Below are 24436 nucleotides of genomic sequence, written 5' to 3' on the forward strand. Positions count from 1 at the left end.
AGAGAGGGGGGGGGGCGAGAAAGAGAGGGGGGGGGGCGAGAAAGAGAAAGAGACACACACATTCACCCAGCTTCTTAAGTTCATTAACCTTTAAAAGAGCGTGATATTAATAAAAATGTTAGACAGTCTTATTTTTGGTTACTAAACATGGTTATAAAACCAGCTGGGACCACCTTTTCATGTCAAATTGGTGGAATGCAATTTAAATTTTTTCCTGTCAGACCATGCAAAAAACAAAATGGATGGATTACTTGGGTGTAATTTCTGAGGAGAGTTTGGTAATAGAATACACATTTCTGGCACAAACTAGAAGAAACTATTTTCATTTTAAAAGCAACTCTATTTGTACGAAGGAGTCACTAAGGCAAAGGTTCATTGTATCAAGGGATATAAAATGAAAAAAAACATCCAGCAATATAAAAGCTTTGGATTTCAAAGCCTGAGGATTGGCGTGTAGGAAGAAAAGCAAAGTTAAACAAAAATTCTAGGCCTTGGAGATGTTGAGACAAAAATCCTCAAGTACAGAATATAATACCAAGCTTGACTTAATACTGATAGAAGACATGAATGTCAAGTGTTTGATGTTCTTTCTATTTATAGCTGAAAAAAAATTAAAGTTCAACAACATATCACTGTGATATGGATAAAATGGAGTCAAAAGGCAAACAGAGGAAGAGCACCAGATTAGAGTGATTAGAAGCCAAAGTAGAATTACCTATTAGAAATCAGGATTTTATTTTTAATGTGACCAGAAGTACAATTATTGAGAACATTGCCAATAGCGGATTAAGGTACTAAGTTATCAAGTACCCTGATATTCCTCAACTATCGGTGCAAAAGCACAGTTTATATTTCACCAACACAAAAATTGTAGTGTCAGATTCAGACCAGATTGTAATCTGACATGTTACACAGCACATTGTTGTACCAAAGCAAATATTAAAAGAACTGGAGGCAGAAATTGGTAAGGACAGTTCTTTGACAATGCCTATACAGGTCGCTCTGCTATGACGTACGTTTTGTTAACATGAATTCTCCATAGTACAATTGAGGAATTAGGGACACTGTCAAAAACAGGAACTTTTAAAACATGTATTGGCTGTAAAGCAATTACATTGTTTTAGAAACAGTGTTTAAAGTGTTGGCACATTTTTTCTATAACACAGGGTTGTACAATAACTCAACCATCACGTTATAGAAGAACTACCTGTTTTTACTAGAAATTTTGGTAAAAAGCATTAAGAATCTAAAAAAACAAGAGGAATTTCGCATTCTTGCATATGAAGACCTCTTAATAGAGAAGAAGTTTCACCATAGTCGAGTGGTCATGTTAAACTGTACAGAACATTGGTTAGGCTTCTGTTGGAATATTGCATGCAATTCTGGTCTCCTTCCTATCGAAAGGTGTCGTGAAACTTGAAAGGGTTCAGAAAAGACTTACTAGGATGCTTCCAGGCTTGGAGGATTTGAGGTATAGGGAGTGATCGAATAGGCTGAGGCTGTTTTCCCTGGAGCATCGGAGGCTGAGGGGTGACCTTATAGAGGTTTACACAATCATGAGGGGCATGGATAGGATAAATAGACAAAGTTTTTTTCCCTGGGGTGGGAGAGTCCAGAACTAGAAGGCAAAGATTTAGGGTGAGAGGGGAAAGATATGAAAGGGACTCAAGAGGCAACTTTTTCACTGAGGGTGGTATGTGTATGGAATGAGCTGCCAGAGGAAGTAGGGGGGCTAGTACAATTGCAACATTTAAAAGGTATTTGGATGGGTATATGAATAGGAAAGGTCTGGAGGGATATGGGCCAGGTGCTGGCAGGTGGGACTAGATTGGGTTGGGATATCTGGTCGGCATGGATGGGTTGGACCGAAGGGTCTGCTTCCATGCTGTACATCTCTGCGACTCTATTAAAGCAGGATTTGACACTGCTAGAAGTTAAACTACAATTAATGATCTCTGGTTGATAACTTTCTAAAGGACATCAACTTTGTAAAGAATTAAACAATTATAGGGTAAAGTGGTATTTGGCATTAAAGATCCTGCTCAGAGTTTTCTTTCACAAGAGATCTGAAGGAGTCTCAAAAATCAGCAATTGGCAACATAGAATAAATGTTCTCTTTCTCATTCCTCTACTGAGATTTTTAAAAAAGAAAACAAACATGTTAGTTTCTCTGTGTCTAAAAGAGAAGTGGACATTAAATAACTGACTTTAGGGGAGAACATGAAGATACATAACAGCTTGGAGAACTTTAGCTCCATATTAAATGAGTGAAAGTAGATAATTTGTCATGTTGTTGTTGTTGTCTTCATAAAGCCAGATATTAGTTAAACATAAAAGAGCACTGTTTCACATCAAATGCATTAAATTTCTGCACCATAAATACAAATATCCTTTGCAGATATGATCTCATTGTATCAAATTGATTTGTTACCATTACTAGGAAATATCAATAAACAGCCTTGGTGTTCATTGTTCACAGCAACCAGGAAATATGCTACCAACAAAAGCTTAAATTGATTCTGTCTGCATAGAGACTTTACACAGGACACTGCTTTGGAAAAAACAGTACATAGTTATATTTTATTTACATCAGCCACATTAACCCAATTGAGTTCATTGGCATTAACTAAAGTATGTATTTAGAAAACAAAAAAAGTAGAAAAGCTATTAATTTCAAACTGATGAGATTAAAGTAGGAATTATCCTCTACCTCTTATAGATTTTCTAAATGGAGAACTAAATCTCAAAAATCAAACACAGTGTAACAACATTGGAAATTTCCAATGTATTACTAAATAATACAACACTTACTTCCAGGTTGTGTAGCTGTGATTTCCCTTTTCACTGAAAGGTTAGAAGAGCAGGAAGTACCAGTAAGTCCCATAGTAGTTGGAGTCATGCCCTGATCATTATAGACATCCAAAATATTACTAGATAATGGCATCTGGTAAAGCAAAACACATGACAATAGGTATAAACTCAAAGTTTCTAAAATAATGTCAATGAATTACCATTTAATACACTATATATTTTCAGAATTGACATTCACATATTATTCCTATAAAACCATACTTTGAATTTGCTTCTATTTGAGAACATGAGAATCCTGAAAACCAGTAAATATAACTTGTGCTACTAAGAGCAATTACCATCTACTTAGTCAGTCTTTGGCAGCTTTCTTGATAAAACAATATCAACTGCACCTTGCCTGGATTGAAAACAATTAACTCATTACAGGGCACAGCTGAAACAACTGTTTAGAAGTCCTTTCTCCCCTGCAATATGTAAAGCAACAATCTCTGGATGAATCAATCAATTAGTCAGTCAGTCTGTATAATGGAACTATGGCGATTGTTTTATATATACAGAAAATGAGCCTTGTTATATACTCAACTGGTGAAATGAATATGATTGTGTTACCTTGTGAAACAATATTTTATTTCTCCATAACAATTCAAATATAAGTGTGTTGTTCAATTAAAAATAGAAATAATTATGTTCTAATCCTATCTTCCTATGAGTTGTAGCCTTTTAAGTTACCACACTTCAAATAAATCTCCCTACGTCTTCTACATCTGATCATCCTAGGTATTCTTTTACCTACAATTTTAACTTTATTCATTACCAAACTAAAACACTAACCTTGAGTCAGATTTGCTGTTAAAATAGTTGTTCTTATTTTGTTATAAATATTTGACCTGAGTTTTAAAAGGTCGGTATGCACCGTAATGTCTGAAGTAAGCAATTTATTAATTCTTGGTTCTATGACATGATACTTTTAATCTGTATTTATGTTGCTTTGTGATTTCAGGTGAGTTATTTCTTGCCATGTCCAGTTATTAGATCTCATGAAGTGCTCTGTGTAGTCAACATTACCTCCTAAATTCCAAACACTTGTGCTGTATTTTTCTAATCAACCTGCTCAAAGATATTATTACTCACCTCTGAAACAGATAGGACTTGAACACTGACCTCCTGTTCCAGGGGCAGGGACATTATCACTGCACCACAAATGAGCCTTAACTTTTGCTGCACCCATTCACTCTGAATACTCTCAGTTTTAACATGAACTATTTCTCTCTCAAAAAGCTAAATAGTTGAGTAGAAGTCAACAATTAAGTCACAATTATAAACTATCCTATTGGAGAAAGGAATGGCAGCACTCAGTTCATTTGCTGAACAGATTTCTTCAATAACATCAGTCATGCACTATAAAACAGGTTGTATTTTTGGAAAACAATGATGACTTATTTGATCTTTACAGTAAAAATAAATTTAAAGTGTTTCACAATTCAGCTGAAGGCAAGACCCAGTACTGTAGCTTTCCCTAGTACTGGTGCCAGTACTCTATGAATTGACATCCATTTCTGTCACCTGTCATGCATTCAACTTTCTGATCTTATTTATCCTATACCAATTTGTCCATGGCACAGGTGGTAAACCAGAGATGATTATTTTTGTGGTTCTGCTTTCTAATTTAGTTTCCAGTTGCTGATACACCCACAACAAAATCTCTTTCTTCATCCTACTTATGGCACTAGTTCCCCTCCCAAGCACAACAGATTAATCTTTCCTCTCTCGCTCCACGTTCTTCTTCAACCGTGAAGAAATGTCCTTCATACCAACAATAAGGAGGGTACCTAGCCTTCAGGCTTCATGGTCACAGCTGCAGAGAACTGCATCTATCCCACTGAATAAACTGTTCACTACTACAACTACATTCCTGTTTCCTTACTCCATTTGAATAGAGATATGATCAGCTTGTAAGTTTGGATCTGGAGAGAATTCTTATGAGAGGAGATTTGAGAAAATTTAAGAGAATGAATAAGTTTGTAAAGCGGACTAGTGATGTTGGTGATAACCAGAATGTGTCAAGAAGAGGCAGAGAATCTGAACACAAATGTATGTTAGCAAATGAAGTTTGGGTAGGGAGGAAATGATAAAAAGACAAACCTAAGTACTCATCATCTGAATCTACTCATAAAAAGGTGGATGATTTGATATGACAAATTGAAATAAATGAGTATGGCATGACAGCCATTAGAGACAGATTATTACAAACTGACCACAGCTGGGACCTACATATTCAATGATATCTGGTATCTTGGAAAGACTGAAAGAAAAGAAATGACGGTGAAGTGGCTCAGTTTAAGAAAGAATGAGATTAATACAGTGGCCAGAAATTATTTTGGTGCAGAGGATTAAAATGTAAAATAGATTTGGTTGAAAGTAAGAAATGGCAAAAGGAAAAAAAAAAATCATCGGTGGGAGTAGTTTATAGATTCCCTATCATTCAATATGTTTGATAGATTATAAATCAAGAAGCAATAGACATTTGTAAGAAAGGTATTACAATAATTGTGGGAAATTTTAATCTCATACATTTGACAAATTAAAATGGTAAAATAGCCTAGAGGACAAATTTGTACAATGTATTATGGGTAGTTTCTCAGAACAATATATTCTATAACCAATCAGGAAACAGACTATTTTAGACCTGGTAATGTGTAATGAGACAGAATTAATATACCATTTCAAAATAAAGGAGCCTATAGGTAAGAATGACTATAACAGGATAGAATTTCATTTTTGGTTTCTGTAACTAGTGTCACAAATTTAACTGAAAGCAACCACCAGGATATGAAGACAAAGTTGTCAAATAGGTTTAAAGATAGAATATCAAAAAAGTCTTGGCAGACATTTAAGGTATACTTCGTAATGCTCAATAAAAATATAGAAGAAAGTGAGGACTGCAGATGCTGGAGATCAGAGCTGAAAAATGTGTTACTGGAAAAGCGCAGGAGGTCAGGCAGCATCCAAGGAGCTGGGGAAATCGACGTTTCGGGCATAAGCCCTGGAAGAAGGGCTTATGCCCGAAATGTCGATTTTTTTTTTCCCCTGCTCCTTGGATGCTGCCTGACCTGCTGCGCTTTTCCAGCAACACATTTTTCAGCTCTCAATAAAAATATATTCCATTTGAGAAAGAAATTCTGTATGAAAGAATACACTAACTGTGGTGATATAAGCAAGTTGAGGTTGTTATTAAATTGAAAGAAAAGTTTTACAGTGCTACAAGGATTAGTGGTATACCAGAAAATTGAAAAAATGCTAGAAGTGATAAAAAGGTGAATTAAAAAAGAGTAATTGAAGTATCAGAGTAACCTAACAAGAAATATAGAAGCAAGGTGAACAGTTTCTATCAGTAAATTAAAAACTAAAAGCATAGCAACATGGAACATTTATTTTTAAGTGAGTGAGACTGGGGAACGTAGCAAACAATTAAGCAGGAAGCAAAGAAATGGCAGAGACTCGACCCAGTATTCTGTATCTGTCTTCATTGTAGAAGACACAAGAAGCATCCCTATAATCATAGAAAAGCAGACAGCTAAAAGGAGAGACCTACCAAAAACAAGCACACTTAGGAAAGGAAAAAGTACTAGAAAACTCTTGAAACTAAGAGCTGACAAGGTCCTGATGGCTAGACTCTTTGAATATTAAAGAAAGTGTCTGCAAAGATGGTGGGTGCATTGGTGATCAAGGAAGTTTTACTGTATAAATCCTGTTCAAAACACGAAGGTCTTACAAAGCAAGAAACTAAAGATTCTATATTCAAATCATACCTTCACAGCCTCAGGATATTCTAAAGTGTTTTATACATGATGAAACATTCTTGAAGTTTAGAACCCATGAGGCAGATTTTCACAAACAGCAATGTCATAACTTACCAATGATGTGAAGGTGCTGGTGTTGGACTGGGTGGACAAAGTTAAAAATGACATGACACTAGGTTATAGTCTAACAGGTTTATCTGAAGTGTTGCTCCTTTGTCTAGGATACATAGAGGCAGGATACATAGGACACAGAATTTATAGGTAAAAGATCACACTGGGGGAACACTTCAGTGGTCAAGGACACTCAGCATCGGATCTTCGGGTGAATGTCCTCCAAGGCGGACTTTGGTAAGTTATGACATTCCTGTTTGTGATACGCAACAATGCAGAGTAGCCAAGCAGAAGCTGATAGCCAAACTCGGTACCCATGAGGACAGCCTCAACTGGGATCTTGGGTTCATGTCACACTACAGGTGATCCCACTACACTATATACTCTCAAACAAACACTCATACACATGGATGCATACACACACACTCTCACACACAAACAAAATCACACAGATCCTTTCTCACACACTCAGACATACACTTACATGCCCACCCTCTCAGAGGCATACACTCCATTACATTTCTGCACACACTCTCTCCCACACACACACTTTCCTACTCCCTTTCTAACACATACACACATGCAAGCATACACGCATATAAGTTTATGGGGTGAATTTGCATTTGCAGATACATTCTATTTTGTTCAAAAAGCACATAATCTGTAGGCAGTCAGTCAATGTGACATTTTATAAATTCCAACTTTGGTAATAAAACCAGGTCTGACTTCAGGTTAGGATACAGATAGACACTAACCTTACACCTTTAATGCATTGTCTGAGCTGAGATGTCACCTTTTTTATAAACTGATAAAATCTTAGGTTATCTCAGGGCTGTGACTTGAAACAAATTCTGGGATTTACATTTTAATCAATTGAAACCTGCATTCCCATTCTAAGTGATTAAAGACTTAACATCTATCTAGGAGGGGTGTCTAATACATTGCATCAGTTGTATGACACTTTGATCTTTTACTTATAAATTCTGTTTCCTATGTATCCTGCCCCACTAGCTACCTGATGAAGAGCAGTACTCTGAAAGCTTATACTTCCAAATAAACCTGTTAGATTATAACCTGGTGTCATGTCATTTCTAATTTATCAAATAACCCATTAATGGTTTTAGTTGAGGAATAAATGTGTTACACTGAAATGTTTAATCAATAGACTGGATCTCGTATCATCAGCCCCTAGCTCGGAGATGAGAATATTACCAGTGAGATAAGGTTGAAAGGTTAAATATTTTGTTAATGTAGAATTAGTCAGAATAGATTTCATACCAACAAAATATGGAATCAAGTTCCTTTAAATTTATTTATTTTATTTAAAGTCACACATAAGAAAGAACTTGCATTTCTGCAGCACCTGAAAATCCCAAAGAACCTTTTAGGGACTGAAGTTACCTTTTTATAGGCAGGCATATTGAAAAAATATGGCAGCCAAATTGTGCGCAGTGTACTTCCACAAACAGCAATAAGATAATGACTGAAAAGTCTGTGTTTCTAAAGTTAGTTGAGTGATAAATATTGGCCAGCACTTTCTGCTAAACAGTGACATGGGATTATTTAAACTTTATCTTCTATAATTTCTCTCATGTATTTGATATATAAGCTTCTAATGTTTACCTTTAACTTGTGAAACCTCCCTAGAAATTCTGCAATGGCTGTCTATTATTTCCATATTGAGTAATTGCTGACACTATTTCACCATTTCCAGAAAGCAGGACCAGCATTAAACAGAGAATTTTTTGCTGAGAAAGGAACTTTGCACTAAAATGTAAAACTGCATTCAACATCTAACTCTGCAGTTAGCTCTGTGTAACCTACTCAAGTCATGAAAATAATATACAAATAGAATCCACATTAAGTTTAATTTGTAGTAATACAGCAGCCTAGCAAATGCAGTTTAATCTCCTATAAACAATGTTAGATTTACAGTTTTAGGAACTGCCATTCCACATGGAGAATAATGCAAATTTCTGGCTAATTCTTTAAGATTGCCTTGTAAATTTTTTTTAAAATGGGGATTTAAATAATATAACTACCTACTCATTTTATGTTACCATCAATGAATAAAACTCATTGCAAGATTGCTGCCTGTAATTACATCACAAAAGGATTAACATGTTCTCCAAAGTTCTTTGGTTACTTTATAATCCATTAATAACCTTTGAAAGTTGAAAGGCCTCATGAGAAACAAAAAAAATCTAAACTGCATTTTAAAAAGCTGCAGGTTTTTTTACATATTGATTAAAAACTTTACATTGTCATTTTTGCACTTCTGTGCGCTGTATTCACTTTTATATTTTAATACTTCAATAAATCTACTTTCTGAGTTGATTTTGAAAAAGGTAATAATATTCATCATGTCAAACGTATTTTCAAAGTAGCTAAAGTAGGCTTACAGAAAATAATAAATACTTATTGATGAATATCAAAGGAATAACATAGAAAACTAAAAAGAATTCCAAGAATGTTCTAAATTTGTACTGTTCTCTGAATAAGTAAAGCCATTGTTTTGCATCTGCTGCACAAATGTTGACACTGTTACCATTTTAGGGCAATGCATTCGGTACAGCGATTCTATTCTGTAGTAATATTCTCCACCATCATTACAGATTTTAATTTTGTGCATTTTTATCAATAAGAAGCTCTCTAAAATGCTACTGACTATTCTAAGTATAGTCCAAACAGCAATAGGAAAATTTACTTCTTACCAGTTTTATTTTTTGTGATTCTATAAACTCCACAATAGTAATTGTTTTGCTTTTCTCTTTCATTTTAATTTTCTCCTTTTCACAGAGCTTCGAAGTGAACAGAAATTTGAGCATATGCTCAGTTCACGTAAACAAACGAACTCTGACTTTTTGGACTTTAACACTAGTCTGATATGCATGTATTAAGACCATTTTTTTCAGTGCAGGTTATTCAGCTCTTTGATGATATGTCAGCTGTACAGTTGTTAATGTTTACTGGCTTGCAAGAAAATATTTCAATAGAAGTTAAACAGCGGGGTGAACAATCAATAAAGCAGCGTTTCACTATCTGATATTTAGAAGAAATATTTTCAGTTGAACATTAGAGATTTTACTTTTCAGGTCTTGCCATTGATAACAGTAAGTTGCCTCTTTGCTTCTGGAAATATTCATTTCAAGTTGCATTCAATAAGCTGGGGGCCATTTGTAACTATGGCTGTAAAACTCAATGCCTAGGAATAATTTGTCAAATCATTGCAATTTTGAATAGGTGAAGATGATTGCAAAGAACTCATACATCACCTAAAAAACTATCATGAGTACTATGCTTCATGGATAGACAAATTTTACCATTTTGTTGCATGCGACTGTACCAAGTTCAGTTTTATTTGCTGTTGCCGTTCATTGCAACTGATAAAATAATAATGGTTTCATGATTTTTGGAATTGTGTTTCATATTTTATTGAACAATTTAAAACCATCAATAGGTTACAATACGAAAAGCATAATGGAATTTAAACATTGGAATTTATTGCACTCACTTCTCAGGCATAAAATGGATCAAGGTCAGATTTAGAATGTAAAATGTGCTATAATTTTAATGTCTCATTTTATATTTTCTAATATGGCATTGATTTTAAAGTGGGGAGGATGTTTCAGACATATGCAGTTAATGCTGCACACAATTAGCCAATTTAAAGGTAATTGCGTCTAATTCATTAAACAGCCTGGGTTCAAGTCTTACCTGCAATAACATCTCTGAACAGGTTGTTTTAAAAAATATCTACAATGCATTAAATGGATGAGAACCATGAATGAGCATGCTCTTGTAGATACATCTGCCCACTTTACTCATTGCAATTAATGCTATAATCATTGGTTTCATTCACCCAATATTCCTCCAACTACAGGAACTGAAGGAGACAACGTGAGAAAGGAGAGTTTTTGCTGTGCAACAACAGATACCTCTAGACAGCAAAGTGGGGAAGGCTGGTCCAGATACTGACATCAGGGAAGGCATCAGCAAAGGCATAGCACAACATGGCATCCAGACAGCAAGAACAAATCATGGCCAGATGTTAGAGAGGTAATGTCAAAGACATGTGAGGGACACTCAGAAATGGCCATGGAAATATGTTGGCTTGGTCATCAAGAAGTGCAACTGTTGGATTTGGTGAGAAACCTATGCCGGTGACCCTCAAAGTTACAACAATGCTCAATTTCTACACTAGCAACAGGAGTTAGAAACCAACGGGAAATACACTTGACATCTCACAGATTGTCACATATTGATGCATTAAGGAGCTGACTGATGCCTTCGTAGTAGTCCCAGTGACTTCATCAACCCTTTCATTGAGGACAACAGCCAGGTTCTGAAGCAGCCATACTCGATGTTATTGCTGAACTTCCTTGAGTGCAAAGTTTCAATAACTGCACACAATAACTGGGATATCATAGCAATCACAGAAACATGACTCAGGGATGGGCAGGACTGACAGCTGAATGTTCCAGGATACAAATGCCACAGGAAGGATAGAAAGGGAGGCAAGAGCGGAGGGGGAGTGGCGTTTTTGATAAGGGATAGCATTACAGCTGTGCTGAGGGAGGATATTCATGGAAATACATCCAGGGAAGCTATTTGGGTGGAACTGAGAAATAAGAAAGGGATGATCACCTTATTGGGATTGTATTATAGACCCCCTAATAGTCAGAGGGAAATTGAGAAACAAACTTGTAAGGAGATCTCAGCTATCTGTAAGAATAATAGGGTGGTTATGGTAGGGGATTTTAACTTTCCAAACATAGACTGGGACTGCCACAGTTTTAAGGGTTTAGATGGAGAGGAATTTGTTAAGTGTGTACAAGAAAATTTTCTGATTCAGTATGTGGATGTATCTACTAGAGAAGGTGCAAAACTTGACCTACTCTTGGGAAATAAGGCATGGCAGGTGACTAAGGTGTCAGTGAGGGAGCACTTTGGGTGCAGCGACCATAATTCTATTAGGTTTAAAATAGTGATGGAAAAGGATAGACCAAATCTAAAAGTTGAAGTTCTAAATTGGAGAAAGGCCAATTTTGACGGTATTAGGCAAGAACTTTCAAAAGCTGAGAGGGGGCAGATGTTTGTAGGTAAAGGGACGACTGGAAAATGGATTCAGAAATGAGATAACGAGAATCCAGAGTAAGTATATTCCTGTTATGGTGAAAGGAAAGGCTGTTAGGTATAGGGTATTCTGGGTGTCTAAAGAAATTGAGGGTTTGGTTAAGAAAAAGAAGGAAGCATATGTCAGGTATAGACTGGATAGATTGAGTGAATTCTTAGAACAGTATAAAGGCAGTAGGAGTATACTTAGGAGGGAAATCAGGAGGGCAAAAAGGGAACATGAGATAGATTTGGCAAATAGAATTAAGGAGAATCCAAAGGTTTTTCAAAATACATTAAGGATGAAAAGGTAACTAGGGAGAGAATAGGGCCCTTCAAAGATCAGCAAGGCGGCCTTTGTGTGGAGCCACAGAAAATGGGTATTTTGCATCAGTATTTACTGTGGATAAGGATGTGGAAGATATAGAATGTAGAGAAATGTCATTGCAAAATGTCCAGATTACAGAGGAGAAATGCTGGATGTCTTGAAATGCATAAAGGTGGATAAATTCCCAGGACCTGATCAGGTGTACCCTAGAATTCTGTGGGAAGCTAGAGAAGTGATTGCTGGGCCTCTTGCTGAGATATTCGTATCATCGATAGTCACAGGTGAGGTGCCAGAAAACTAGAGGTTGGCTGTCGTGGTGCCACTGTTTAAGAAGGGTGGCAAGGACAAGCCAGGGAACTATAGACCAGTGAGCCTGACATCGGTGGTGGGCAAGTTGTTGGAGGAAATCCTGAGGGACAGGATGTACATGTATTTGGAAAGGCAAGGAATGATAATGGATAGTTAATATGGCTTTGTGCGTGGGAAATCATGTTTCACAAACATGATTGAGTTTTTTGAAGAAGTAACAAAGAAGATTGATGAGGGCAGAGCAGTAGATGTGATCTATATGGACTTCAGTAAGGCATTCAACAAAGTTCCTCATGGGAGACTGGTTAGCAAGGTTAGATCTCACAGAATACAGGGAGAATTAGCCATTTGGATACAAAACTGGCTCAAAGATAGAAGACAGAGGGTGGTGGTGGAGGGTAGTTTTTCAGACTGGAGGCCTGTAACCAGTGGCGTGCCACAAGGATCGGTGCTGGGCCCTCTACTTTTTGTCATTTACATAAATGATTTGGATGCGAGCATAAGAGATACAGTTAGTAAGTTTGCAGATGACACCAAAATTGGAGGTGTAGTGGACAGCAAAGAGTGGACAGATTACAACAGGATCTGGACTAGATGGGCCAATGGGCTGAGAAGTGGCAGATGGAGTTTAATTCAGATAAATGCGAGGTGCTGCATTTTGGAAAAGCAAATATTAGCAGGATTTATGCACTTAATGGTAAGGTCCTAGGGAGTGTTGCTGAACAAAGAGACCTTGGAGTGCAGGTTCCTAGCTCCTTGAAAGTGGAGTCCTAGGTAGATAGGATAATGAAGAAGGCGTTAGGTATGTTTTCCTTTATTGGTCAGAGTATTGAGTACAGGAGTTGGGAGGTCATGTTGCGGCTGTACAGGACATTGGTTAGGCCATTGTTGGAATATTGCATGCAATTCTGGTCTCCTTCCTATCGGAAAGATGTTGTGAAACGTGAAAGGGTTAAGAACAGATTTACAAGGAATTTGCGAGGGTTGGAGGATTTGAGCTATAGGGAGAGGCTAAACAGGCTAGGGCTGTTTTCCCTGGAGTGTCACAGGCTGAGTGGTCGCCTTATAGAGGTTCACAAAATTATGAGGGGCATGGATAGGATAAATAGGCAAAGTTTTTCCCTGGGGTCAGGGAGTCCAGAACTAGCGGGCATAGGTTTAGAGTGACGGGGGAAAGATATAAAAGAGACCTAAGGAGCAAACTTTTCATGCAGAGGGTGGTACGTGTATGGAATGAGCTGCCAGAGGAAGTGTTGGAGGCTGGTACAATTGCATCATTTAAAAGGCATTTGGATGGGTATATGAATAGGAAGGGTTTAGAGGGATATGGGCCGGGTGCTGGCAGGTGGAACTAGATTGGGTTGGGATATCTGGTCAGCATGGACGGGTTGGACCGAGGGGTCTGTTTCCATGCTGTACATCTTTATGTCTCTATGACTCATGAGAACAATAAACACTCCTTCAGAACACCCAGACAATTTTGAAACTTAAAAGTTTAATATCACAAATACACAAGTAGTATGAAACCACAGGAGAAGAGTATTTCAAGACTGTGCTCATTTCCCAGGGTGCTGTCATCATACCCAACTCAAATTCAAGAAATCTTGAAGCCACATTTGGATGGATCTTCAATGACAAGGCCGATTTCCTGTGTTCATTAGTCATCCCCAGAGAGAAGCAGAGGAGTGCAACAATTGAGCTCACTTTTCCATTAGAATGAGTATACCATTGGATTTCTTACAATACACACCCACTGCTTTGACTAGTCTCGAGAGGCTGTACCAAACACACCTCAGAAGGTGTAGCAATAGCAGTGGTATGATGTACACTACATAGTATGGCACTGCAATATTGCAGGGCAGTGCATTAGCAACATCAGTCTTCCTCACAAACAAAAGCAGAAATTGCTGGAGAAACTCAGAAAGTCTAGCAGCATCTATGGAGTTAATGTTTCGGATCCAATTACTCTTCTTCAGAACTCAGACCTGCTGCATTTCTCCAGCTATTTCTGTTTTTGTTTCAGATTTCCAGCATCTGCAGTTCTTTGTTTTGTATCAGTCCTCCTCAGATGATGAGGATTTGACAAAGTAAAAGGAGATTGTTAAAGGAGCCTGTAATAAATGCTGGCACCATGGAGAGATGTGTAAGGGGTGCCAGGGACAATCTGATCTACACTAAGTTTGTACAATAGTAAATACACCTCCATGATTGTTGCTCCATTGCCAGAACTCCACCCCCATCCTGGGTGTAGGCCTAGCCCTGCCATCCTCCTCTTTTGAATTTTATAAGTTAAGTACAAATATACCTGTCTCAGTTATACCCACTGGAAGTGAACCAGGCCAAAATTCTCATATTGAAAGAAAGCAAAAGTTACCTTCAGTTTTGGTTGTGACGTCAGAAATGATGTTGTTAACAAAATCCTAGTCTTTGAAACACACAAAGAATCAAACTGATTTTAGTCCTCTCCAACACATTCTTGCAATAGTGTAATATCAGTGATGTAGCTCTGAAGTATTTAAACCAAATAACCTACCACAAAATATAAACATAGTTCAGGTTTACCTTCTTAAAAAAAATAATTTGAGTAAATGTGAGAATTGCTTCTCCATCTTATTCTGATTCTTTGAAATACTTTCTCCATGGCCGTGAAAGAGTTATTATAGAGAATGGCAAGAATAAACATTTCCAGCCATTTTAAATTAACAGAAGAAGGATGAAAACATTTGGAGTAGATGTAATGTTGGAACCTTGCTGCTTCTTGACCACTTATTGGGTTTTAAAGATACCTCGCATTCCTCTCATGGTACTTACTGTGTTATGTATGAGAGAAGATGGTTCCATACAGCTGACGGAATCTTCATTGAAGCAGCTTGATTCCAAACTGATTATATCATCGATAACATCATCCATCTAAAAACAATGTGTAGTGCAGGTGAAAATAACATTTAGTAAACTGCCTTCAAATTCTTTATCACAAATCCTGAGTGAAATCATTGCATCATTCATAATAGGAAAGCGCAGACACTCATGTCAGTATATCCGCTGCATGCTAAATGTATATGATTTTCATTTAAAAGCATAATTTGTAGGAAAGTTAACAATACATGGCTCTGCTTGTGCCAGTCCATCCAGGAGGTTTGGATTGGGGTATTAAGCAAAACAATCACATTGTCAATCCGTTTCAATTTTTGTGTTTATGACAAGACTGTTCCCAAATCAATGAGAGATTTAAAAACTGAACTGTTCTACGGTCATAGAAGCACTGCCACTGTAAAACCTGTGGGGCTCAGTTTCTAACTTGCTATCAACTAACTTTGTAGAGATGATAAGATAAAAGCAAAGTACGGCAGATGATGAATATTTGACATATAATCAGAAAGTGCTGAAGAGTGGAGTTTGCCTAGCAATTTCTTTTTTTAAAATGCTCAGCCAATCAATGACCATGCACCTGCCTTGCGTACACTATACATTATCAATCAGCTGCAAGTTAACTGTCAAACTGTGTGCATGGCTGTGATGTTGAAACTTGAAGAGCTGGCATTCTTCTTTCTTATAGGTTGCACTGTTTATTCACCTTGTGCAATGGACTCTGTCCACTTGGTCAGCACAGGCTTTTATCTCCACATACTCGTTAAAGCAGGTGGACTGTGGCAGGTCAGCAACTCACTAACCTTGAGATGGTTGCTGGTCAGCCAGATAGATACATAGCCCTTGCTGCCAATGGAGAGAACCCATGGAACCCAGTCTATAGGGCAATTGGCTTCTTATTTGTAATTGTGCTTTCCCACATTGTGCAATTGCTCTGCAGTGGAATTGGAGTGTCCTCTTAAAGGTGTAAGCTCAGGCAAAAGTTATGTAAGACTCTGTTCTGCACAAGCATGAGGGTTCCTCTCTCAACCTCCTCTGATTGGGTCCAAGGAAGTGTAGAATACAATGTTTGGTTGAAGGATTTGACAGGAAAATGATACAGTTAGCTATCAGATGGCCTCCGTGCTCCAATCCAGAATTTTTGTAACCATTTATTTGTTGAGCCTCTAATTCTCCTGAGGCACTCATGAAACAATTGGACTATTCACCCAGAGCTAGAGGTTTGCTTCATTTATGACAGGTTGTGTCCACTTGGCAATGAGCCTGTAAGCTACGTATCTGGGAGTGAAACGTCCTCAGAGATCCTCTGAGGCTTTAACATGGAGGAGCTTAGCAAAGCTATTGACTGACTTATCATGGATGTAGCTCCAGGTGATGATGCTATATTGCCTGAATGTACCAAGAACTGGAAACCCACACTCCCCAAACATCTGCAAGAAATCCCTATCTCTGTGAGAAGGAAGGGGAAGTGCTCCAGGATATATGGGTATGATCCTGTACAATCAAGGTACCTCTGAGCATCACAGGAAAATGATTTGCCTATGTTGCCCATGTAATGCTGCATCTATCCTGAACTGCAGTCTGGTTTTAGAACTGGAAAATCTATAATTGATATGATCTTCTCAGTCCATCAGATGGAAGAGAAATACTGTGAAGAATGGGGACTGCTATGTTTGCTTTCATTGATCTCACTGAAACGTTCGATAATGGTCAGCAGAGGCAGTCTATTTAAGCACATGGAGAAAATTGACTGCCCACAACATGATTGGAAAGGTCAGCTGTGATAGGACAACATCAAAACCACAGTGATGTCAAACAGGGGAAGGTTAGCATGCAGGTCCCTCCTGCCTTTTACCCTCCTCCCTTACCTGAGATATGAAGATCCTAAGGTTAAACTGACCACCAGTAATCTCTCTCAAATGAGAGAAGCCCTATGGTCTTCCAATGGATGGCAGCAGAGTAAGGTGCTCCAGCTGAAGCTCCTCTGCTTGGCCTGGTTTCATGTTCTTCTTTTCTCTGTTTTTATTCCTCCTTCCTGATTTTTTTTTCAACTAATGACTTCAACTTATCCAGAGAGGAATGGAGGAGTTGTACATCCCAGACCCTCGGGAAAACAGTCCAGAGTGGAGCCCAGAGAGGAGAATCGGGTCCCAGAGCGGAGCACAGTGAAGGGAATCGGGTCCTGGAGTGGAGCCCAGAGAGGGGAATCAGGTCCCAGAGTGAAGTCCAGTGAGGGGAATCGAGTCCCAGAGCGGAGCCCAGTGAGGGGAATCGAGTCCCAGAGCGGAGCCCAGTGAGGGAAGCCCACTGAGGGGAATCGGGTCCCAGAGCGGAGCCCAGTGAGGGGAATCGGATCCCAGACGGGAGCCCAGTGAGGGGAATCGGGTCCCAGAGCGGAGTCCAGTGAGGGGAATCGGGACCCGAGGCGGAGCCCAGTGAGGGGAATCGGGACCCGGGGCGGAGCCCAGTGAGGGGAATCGGGTCCCGGAGCGGAGCCCAGTGAGGGGAATCGGGTCCCGGAGCGGAGCCCAGTGAGGGGAATCGGGTCCCTGAGCGGAGCCCAGTGAGGGGAATCAGGTCCCAGAGCGGAGCCCAGTGAGGGGAATCGGGTCCCAGAGCGGAGCCCAGTGAGGGGAATCGGATCCCAAAGCGGAGCCCAGTGAGGGGAATCGGGTCCCAGAGGGGAGCCCAGTGAGGGGAATCGGGAACCGGGGCAGAGCCCAGTGAGGGGAATCGGGTCCCAGAGCGGAGCCCAGTGAGGGGAATCGGGACCCGGGGCGGAGCCCAGTGAGGGGAATCAGGACCCGGGGCGGAGCCCAGTGAGGGGAATCGGGTCCCAGAGCAGAGCCCAGTGAAGGGAATCGGGACCCGGGGCGGAGCCCAGTGAAGGGAATCAAGTCCCTGAATGGAGCCCAGTGAGGGGAATCAGGACCCGGGGCGGAGCCCAGTGAAGGGAATCAAGTCCCTAAATGGAGCCCAGTGAGGGGAATCGGGACCCAGAGCGGAGCCCAGTGAGGGGAATCAAGTCCCTGAATGGAGCCCAGTGAGGGGAATCAAGTCCCTGAATGGAGCCCAGGGAGGGAAATCTTGTCCCGGAGCAGACCCTGGTGCAGGGAACCGAGTCCCAGAACAAGCCCAGTGAGGGCAATCGAGTCCCAGAATGGAGTCCAGGGAGGGGGAATCGAATCCTGGAGCAGAGCCCTGGGAGGGGAATTGAGTCCCAGAACGAGCCCAGTGAGGGGAGATAGAGTCCCAGAGTGGAGCCCAGTGAGGGGAATTGTGTCCCAGAGTGGAGACCAGTGAGGGGAATCGGGTCCTGGAGCAGAGCCCAGGGAGGGGAATCGTGTCCCAGAACGAGCCCAGTGAGGGGAGATAGAGTCCCAGAGTGGAGCCCAGTGAGGGGAATCAAGTCCCAGAGTGGAGCCCAGTGAGGGGAATCGGGTCCTGGAGCAGAGCCCAGGAAGGGGAATCGGGACCCGGGGCGGAGCCCAGAGAGGGGAATGGGGACCCGGAGCGGAGCCCAGTGAGGGGAATCGAGTCCCTGAATGCATCCCAGTGAGGGGAATCAGGTCCTGGAGTGGAGCCCGGTGAGGGGAATCAAGTCCTGGAGCAGAGCCCAGGGAGGGGAATCAAGTCCCAGAGCGGAGCTCAGGGAGGGGAATCGAGTTCCGGAGCACAACTCAGTGAGGTGAATCAGGTCTCAGAACAGAGCCCAGAGAGGGGAATCAAGTCCCAGAGTGGAGCCCAGTGGGGGGAGATAGAGTCCCAGAGCGGAGCCCAGTGAGGGGAATCGAGTCCCAGAGCGGAGCCCAGTAAGGGGAAAATTGAGTCCCAGAGCGGAGCCCAGTGAGGGCAATCAAGTCCCAGCGCGCAGGCCAGCGAGGGGAATCGAGTCCCAGCACGCAGGCCAGCGAGGGGAATCGAGTCCCAGCGCGCAGGCCAGCGAGGGGAATCGAGTCCCAGCGTGCAGGCCAGCGAGGGGAATCGAGTCCCAGCGCGCAGGCCAGCGAGGGGAATCGAGTCCCAGCGCACAGGCCAGCGAGGGGAATCGAGTCCCAGCGCACAGGCCAGCGAGAGGAATAGAGTCCCAGCACACAGGCCAGTGAGAGGAATCAAGTCCTGGAGTAGAGCCCAGTCAGAGGAATCGAGTCCCGGAGAAAACTTACCTTTGAGAAGCTGAGAGTTGGTGTCGAGTGGGGATGGTTGTTGGACTTGGGCTGAGTGCAGTTAGTCAGAGCATGTGTTGAAGCCCCTGCACTCCGCTACCACAATGTAATGTTTCTGTGTAATTTGTTTATCTGACTGTAATGACTATCCTTTTAACTGAGACTTATTTCTGTAAAGTAATGCAACTATTTTTCTTTCTTATTCCTCTTTTGTGTCTAAGATTTGTACCTAGATACTTTTACCAAAGAGGTGACATTGTAAAACATTTCACTGTACTCCTGCACTTCTGTACTTGAGTACGCATGACAATGAACAATATTTTTCTTCTCCTTCCGAAGGGCCGATGACAACTTTAGTTCTGACAATAGCGCTAATTGGCTATTCTTCTTTTGTTGCTATCTTATATCTGGAAGTCACTCTCAAAGCTTGGCTACTTAAATACCAGAACTGACAGAAAACCTTTTATCTTGCCATGTACAACTTAAGATAAATTATGCCAAGTCATTGAATGGTAGAATTGTACAACATGAAAACAGGCCCTTCAATGCAACTCGTCCATGCCAACCAGATATTCATATACCCTTCCAGATGCCTTTTAAATGTTACAATTGTACCAGCTTCCACCACTTCTTCCAGCAGCTCATTCTATACACGCACCACCCTCTGCATGAAAAGGTTGCCCCTTAGGCCCCTTTTAAATCTTTCCCCTCTTGCCTTTAACCTATGCCCTCTAGTTTTAGATTTCCCTTCCATGGGCCTTGGCTATTTACCCTATCCATGACCCTCATGGTTTTATAAACCTTTATAAGGTCACCCCCTCTGCCTCCGATGCTCCAGGGGAAATAGTCCCAGCCTATTTAGCCTCTCCCTGCAGCTCAAACCCTCCAAACCTGGCAACATTTTTGCAGCATTCAAAAAGCGGTCTAACCAATGTCCTGTACAGTCGCAACATGATATCCTAACTGACCAATATTGCACTGACCAATAAAGACAAGTATACCAAATGCCTTCTTCATTACTTTGTCTACCTGTGTCTTTCAAGGAACTTTGAATCTGCAACCCAAGATCTCTTTGTTTGGCAACACTCCCTAGGACTCTACCATTAAGTGTATAAATCCTGCCCTGATTTGCCTTTCTAAAATGCAGCACCTCACATTTCTCTAAATTAAACCACTCCTTGTCCCATCGGCCCATCTGATCAAGATCCCATTGTACTCTGAGGTAACCTTCTTTACTGTACACTACACCGCCTACTTTGGTGTCATCCACAAACTTACTAACCATTCCACCTATGTTCACATCCAAACTATTTATATAAATGACAAAAAGCAGCAGATCCAGCACTGATCCTTGCGGCCTGCCAACAGTCACAGGCCTCCAGTCCAAGAAACAACCTTTCACCACCACCCTCTGTCTCCTACCTTTGAGCTAATTTTGTATCCATGGCACAAAGCATCGCTTTATAAAACAGGAAGCTACCACCATCGACTAACCAACTGTAATTTTGTTTCTTCTCAGTATAAAACTGATGAGTGTAAATTGTGGAATACTGAATGTTTATTTAGCAGTGATTGTTATATCCCATAATTATAGTGCATATTGTGTAAATAGAACACTAGTACATACTTCATGTATGTTAAAGATAAGCTGCATGTAGGGCAGTCCCTATGTATGCTCACAAGATGTTGCCATTTACAGATGCTGTTATCTATCATCAGGTGCTTTACAAATGAAATTAACACATCGATTACTCTCTTGGCTTGTCCTACTGATACATATCCGTTCCTTTGAACACCCTGTCTGTTTTATGGATTTATATGCATGTCAAGTAGTATTGGAGCTGAATAAATTAGGAGTTCAGCATTTTGGAACTTTAATCAATGAAACACAAACTACATGCTTATGCCTGTAATTTTCTGTACCCTCCTTTGACTGTGCCATCAAGAAAAGTGGCACACAGGATTAACAAACTTCGTAACAGAGAAGATGGAATATGGAAATGTGGGAACTAAGAAGCAGGAGTAGGCTATTCAGTTTCTTGATACTGCTACACCATCCTCTATTAAAGGTGACAGAGTCATGGAGACATACAAAATGGAAACATACCCATTGGTCCAATTAATCCACACCAACCACATTGCCAAACGAAACCACTTGCCTGAATTTGGCCCATATCTCTCCAAACCTTTCCTTTTCATGTACTTATCCAACTTTTAAATGTAGTAACCATACCTACGTCCACCACTTCCTCTGGCAGTTTATTCCACACACGAACCATTCTCTGTGTAAAAACGTTGTCCTTCGCATCCTTTTTAAATCTTGCCCTCTTGTTTTGAACTTCCCCACCCTAGGGAAAAGAGCCTTGCTGTGTCTTATCTGTGTCCCTCATGATTTTATAAATATCAAAAAAGTCAACCAGTCAATCTTCCACGCTCCAGTGAAGAAAGTTCCAGTCTATCCAGCATCTCTTTATAATTCAAACCTTCCATTCCCGGCAACATCCTGGTAAATCTTTTCTGAACCCTCTCTAATTTAATAATACCTTTCCTATTGCAGAGCAACCAGAACAATACTCAGTATACCAGAAGAGGCCTCACCAGTTTCCAGTACAACCTCAATATAACTTCTCAACTTCTATACTCAAAGGTCTGAGCAATGAAGGCAAGTTTGCTAAATGCCTTCTTAAACACCCTGTTGACATGCAATGCAAATTTAAAAGAATTATGTACCTGAAATCCTAGGAATCTCTATTCGACAACATTACCCAGTTCATTAATTATACAAGTATTTACTCCATCTAACTGTGTGAAAATTCAGTTCCACTGTGGAAAATTTGCACTTTGAGAAATAAACAGCTAAGTAACAGAATTACATATAATTTAGCTGGATTGAAATCAGTTTTTTTAAATTAAACAATAAATGTGTTTGACTATTTGTAAGTGATGACTACGCAATCTAAAAATGTAACATTTCAAAATATGTACAAGCAATATTATTACCGTAATGGGTTAATTGATAAGATTCTTAAAACAAATTCATTTGAATTGAGGGAAAATCAACAAAACCTCACTAAACCAGTCTATTTCCACCTTTTGTAAAATTGCCATTCTGCACCCCTTCCATGATTCATCTACTGAATCCCTCACTCCTGCTTTCCTTATCTTGAGACTCGATATGCCAATAGACGCCAGGCTGACCTCCCACAGTCAATCCTTAAAAATTGAGGTATTTCCAAAATTCTGCTATATCTTAATTCACACCAAGTCAAGTTCTCTATCCTCTCTCTTCTCATTACTTTTTTGCCCCTAGTTTAGCTTCATCTTGATCTTAAAATTTTCATCCCTATTTCAACTCATTCCATGAGCTTATCCATGCTTTCATTGTCATGTTCACCAGGTTAATGACTTTTTGAGATTTATACACTCTTTCTAACTCTGGCCTCTTGTGAATTCCCTAATTTTATTTCCTCTGTCATTGGTGGTTGGGCTCAAAAAAACTTTCCTGCACCTCTCTCCTCTATACCTTAAATTCTTCCTTTAAGAGCAGACTTAAAATTTATACCTTTTCCCAAGCATTCATCTGATCAAATATGTCCGCATCTAACTCTGTTTAATAATGCTCCAATGAAGTGACTTGGGACACATCAATTGTTATCTACGTTTTTTTTTTAATTTAAAACAAGAAAGGAATTAACTTATTGCATAACACAGCAACAGCTCATTTGAAATACTTTCAAAATGTCTTGAAGTTACAACAGACATGGAATACCGTGTTTTCATTTGGAGTAACTAAACTTTTAATAAAGATTACAGAAACATTTATATGTACTTTTGCTCTGTACTGCAACTAACCAAGAGTAAGAAAGAGATGAAAAATGCTAAAAGAAGGATTACCTCATTTTCATGATTTGTTCCTAGAGATAGCAGTGTGACTGGACTGTCAGGCGTATTATTTTCATTGCCAGGGGGAGCATGGGCATTTCTCATAAAGGGAGTTGGCCTAACAGATCCTCCTGGGTGTGAGTGAGAAATGGAGAGTGCCTGATTGGAAAGCTTGGTGCCCAGTGCCAGGTACTGTTTCACCTGTTGTCTCTGTGTTTGATGGAGATAGTACTTTGTTGGGTTTTCCAGATGTGTTTGAACCTGTTAAAAATAATGTGAAAATCTTTGAAGCTTGTCATTAATACCTTATCTTATAATTGATAGCGAATAGTTATAAAGTACATGACTTAACATATTTTCACCATGTATGGCAACATAACACAAAGTTATACTGCTGATCTAGGTTACTATACCTAACAGAACAAGGAAATCTTTAACCAAATCAAGTCTTAAATATTACTGTTGTTGTGACTATATGATAAGAGAGAAAGAGGCCTGTTAGTTTTTAGAATTCTCTTCTACAGTGAGCAGTTGAGGCAAGATCAATGAATATATTCAAGGCTGAATTACTCAGATTTTTAATCGAGAAAGGAGTTAAGAGCGATGGAGGAACTGATAGAAAAATGGAGGTCAGGATGCAATCAGATCAGTTGTAATCTTATCAAATAATAGGCAGGCTCACTGTCCTAAGTTGTCAACTGCTGTATCAATTCTGGTTTTATAAAACTGAAACAAAATCTTATACAACTTCATATCAACATTCTGCAGACTAACCACACTTTTTAGAAAGGTTGTTTACTTTACTCTAGGCAGAAAGAGATTGAAACAGAATTTTAAAATGTCTATTATACCTTAAAGATTTTCCATTCATGCTATGCAGAGTAAAAGTCTAAACCTGTTTAGAAAAATTGGGTTTATGACCCATCATCAGAGGAAGTCTTCCCACCCATCCCCAACACTAGTGCAACCAGACAGAATCTGTAAGAAATTAAGTTTGCAATAATATTGCACTATTTGCAACATTTATTATAAAGAATATTTATTTG

The 24436-nt window shown here is 39.9% G+C and overlaps 1 protein-coding gene across 7 annotated transcripts in view; it reads right to left on the reverse strand.

The window, feature by feature from the left end:
* LOC122559681 (transcription factor EC-like) overlaps nt 1–24436 on the reverse strand; it is an 83889-nt gene that overhangs the window by 11629 nt on the left and 47824 nt on the right. For 5 of the 7 annotated variants that reach the window (XM_043709560.1, XM_043709563.1, XM_043709561.1 and 2 more), the window contains exons 2-4: nt 23403–23651; nt 15286–15384; nt 2812–2944 (exon numbers count right to left, since the gene is read on the reverse strand). In XM_043709560.1, the coding sequence (XP_043565495.1) occupies nt 2812–2944; nt 15286–15384; nt 23403–23651 (481 nt within the window). Of the gene's footprint in view, nt 1–2811; nt 2945–9436; nt 9559–15285; nt 15385–23402; nt 23652–24436 lie in introns of those variants that run through there. The other 2 variants (XM_043709565.1, XM_043709564.1) reach the window with 1 other exon arrangement.

The sequence above is a fragment of the Chiloscyllium plagiosum genome, chromosome 19, assembly GCF_004010195.1.
Source record: "Chiloscyllium plagiosum isolate BGI_BamShark_2017 chromosome 19, ASM401019v2, whole genome shotgun sequence".
Taxonomy (NCBI): domain Eukaryota; kingdom Metazoa; phylum Chordata; class Chondrichthyes; order Orectolobiformes; family Hemiscylliidae; genus Chiloscyllium; species Chiloscyllium plagiosum.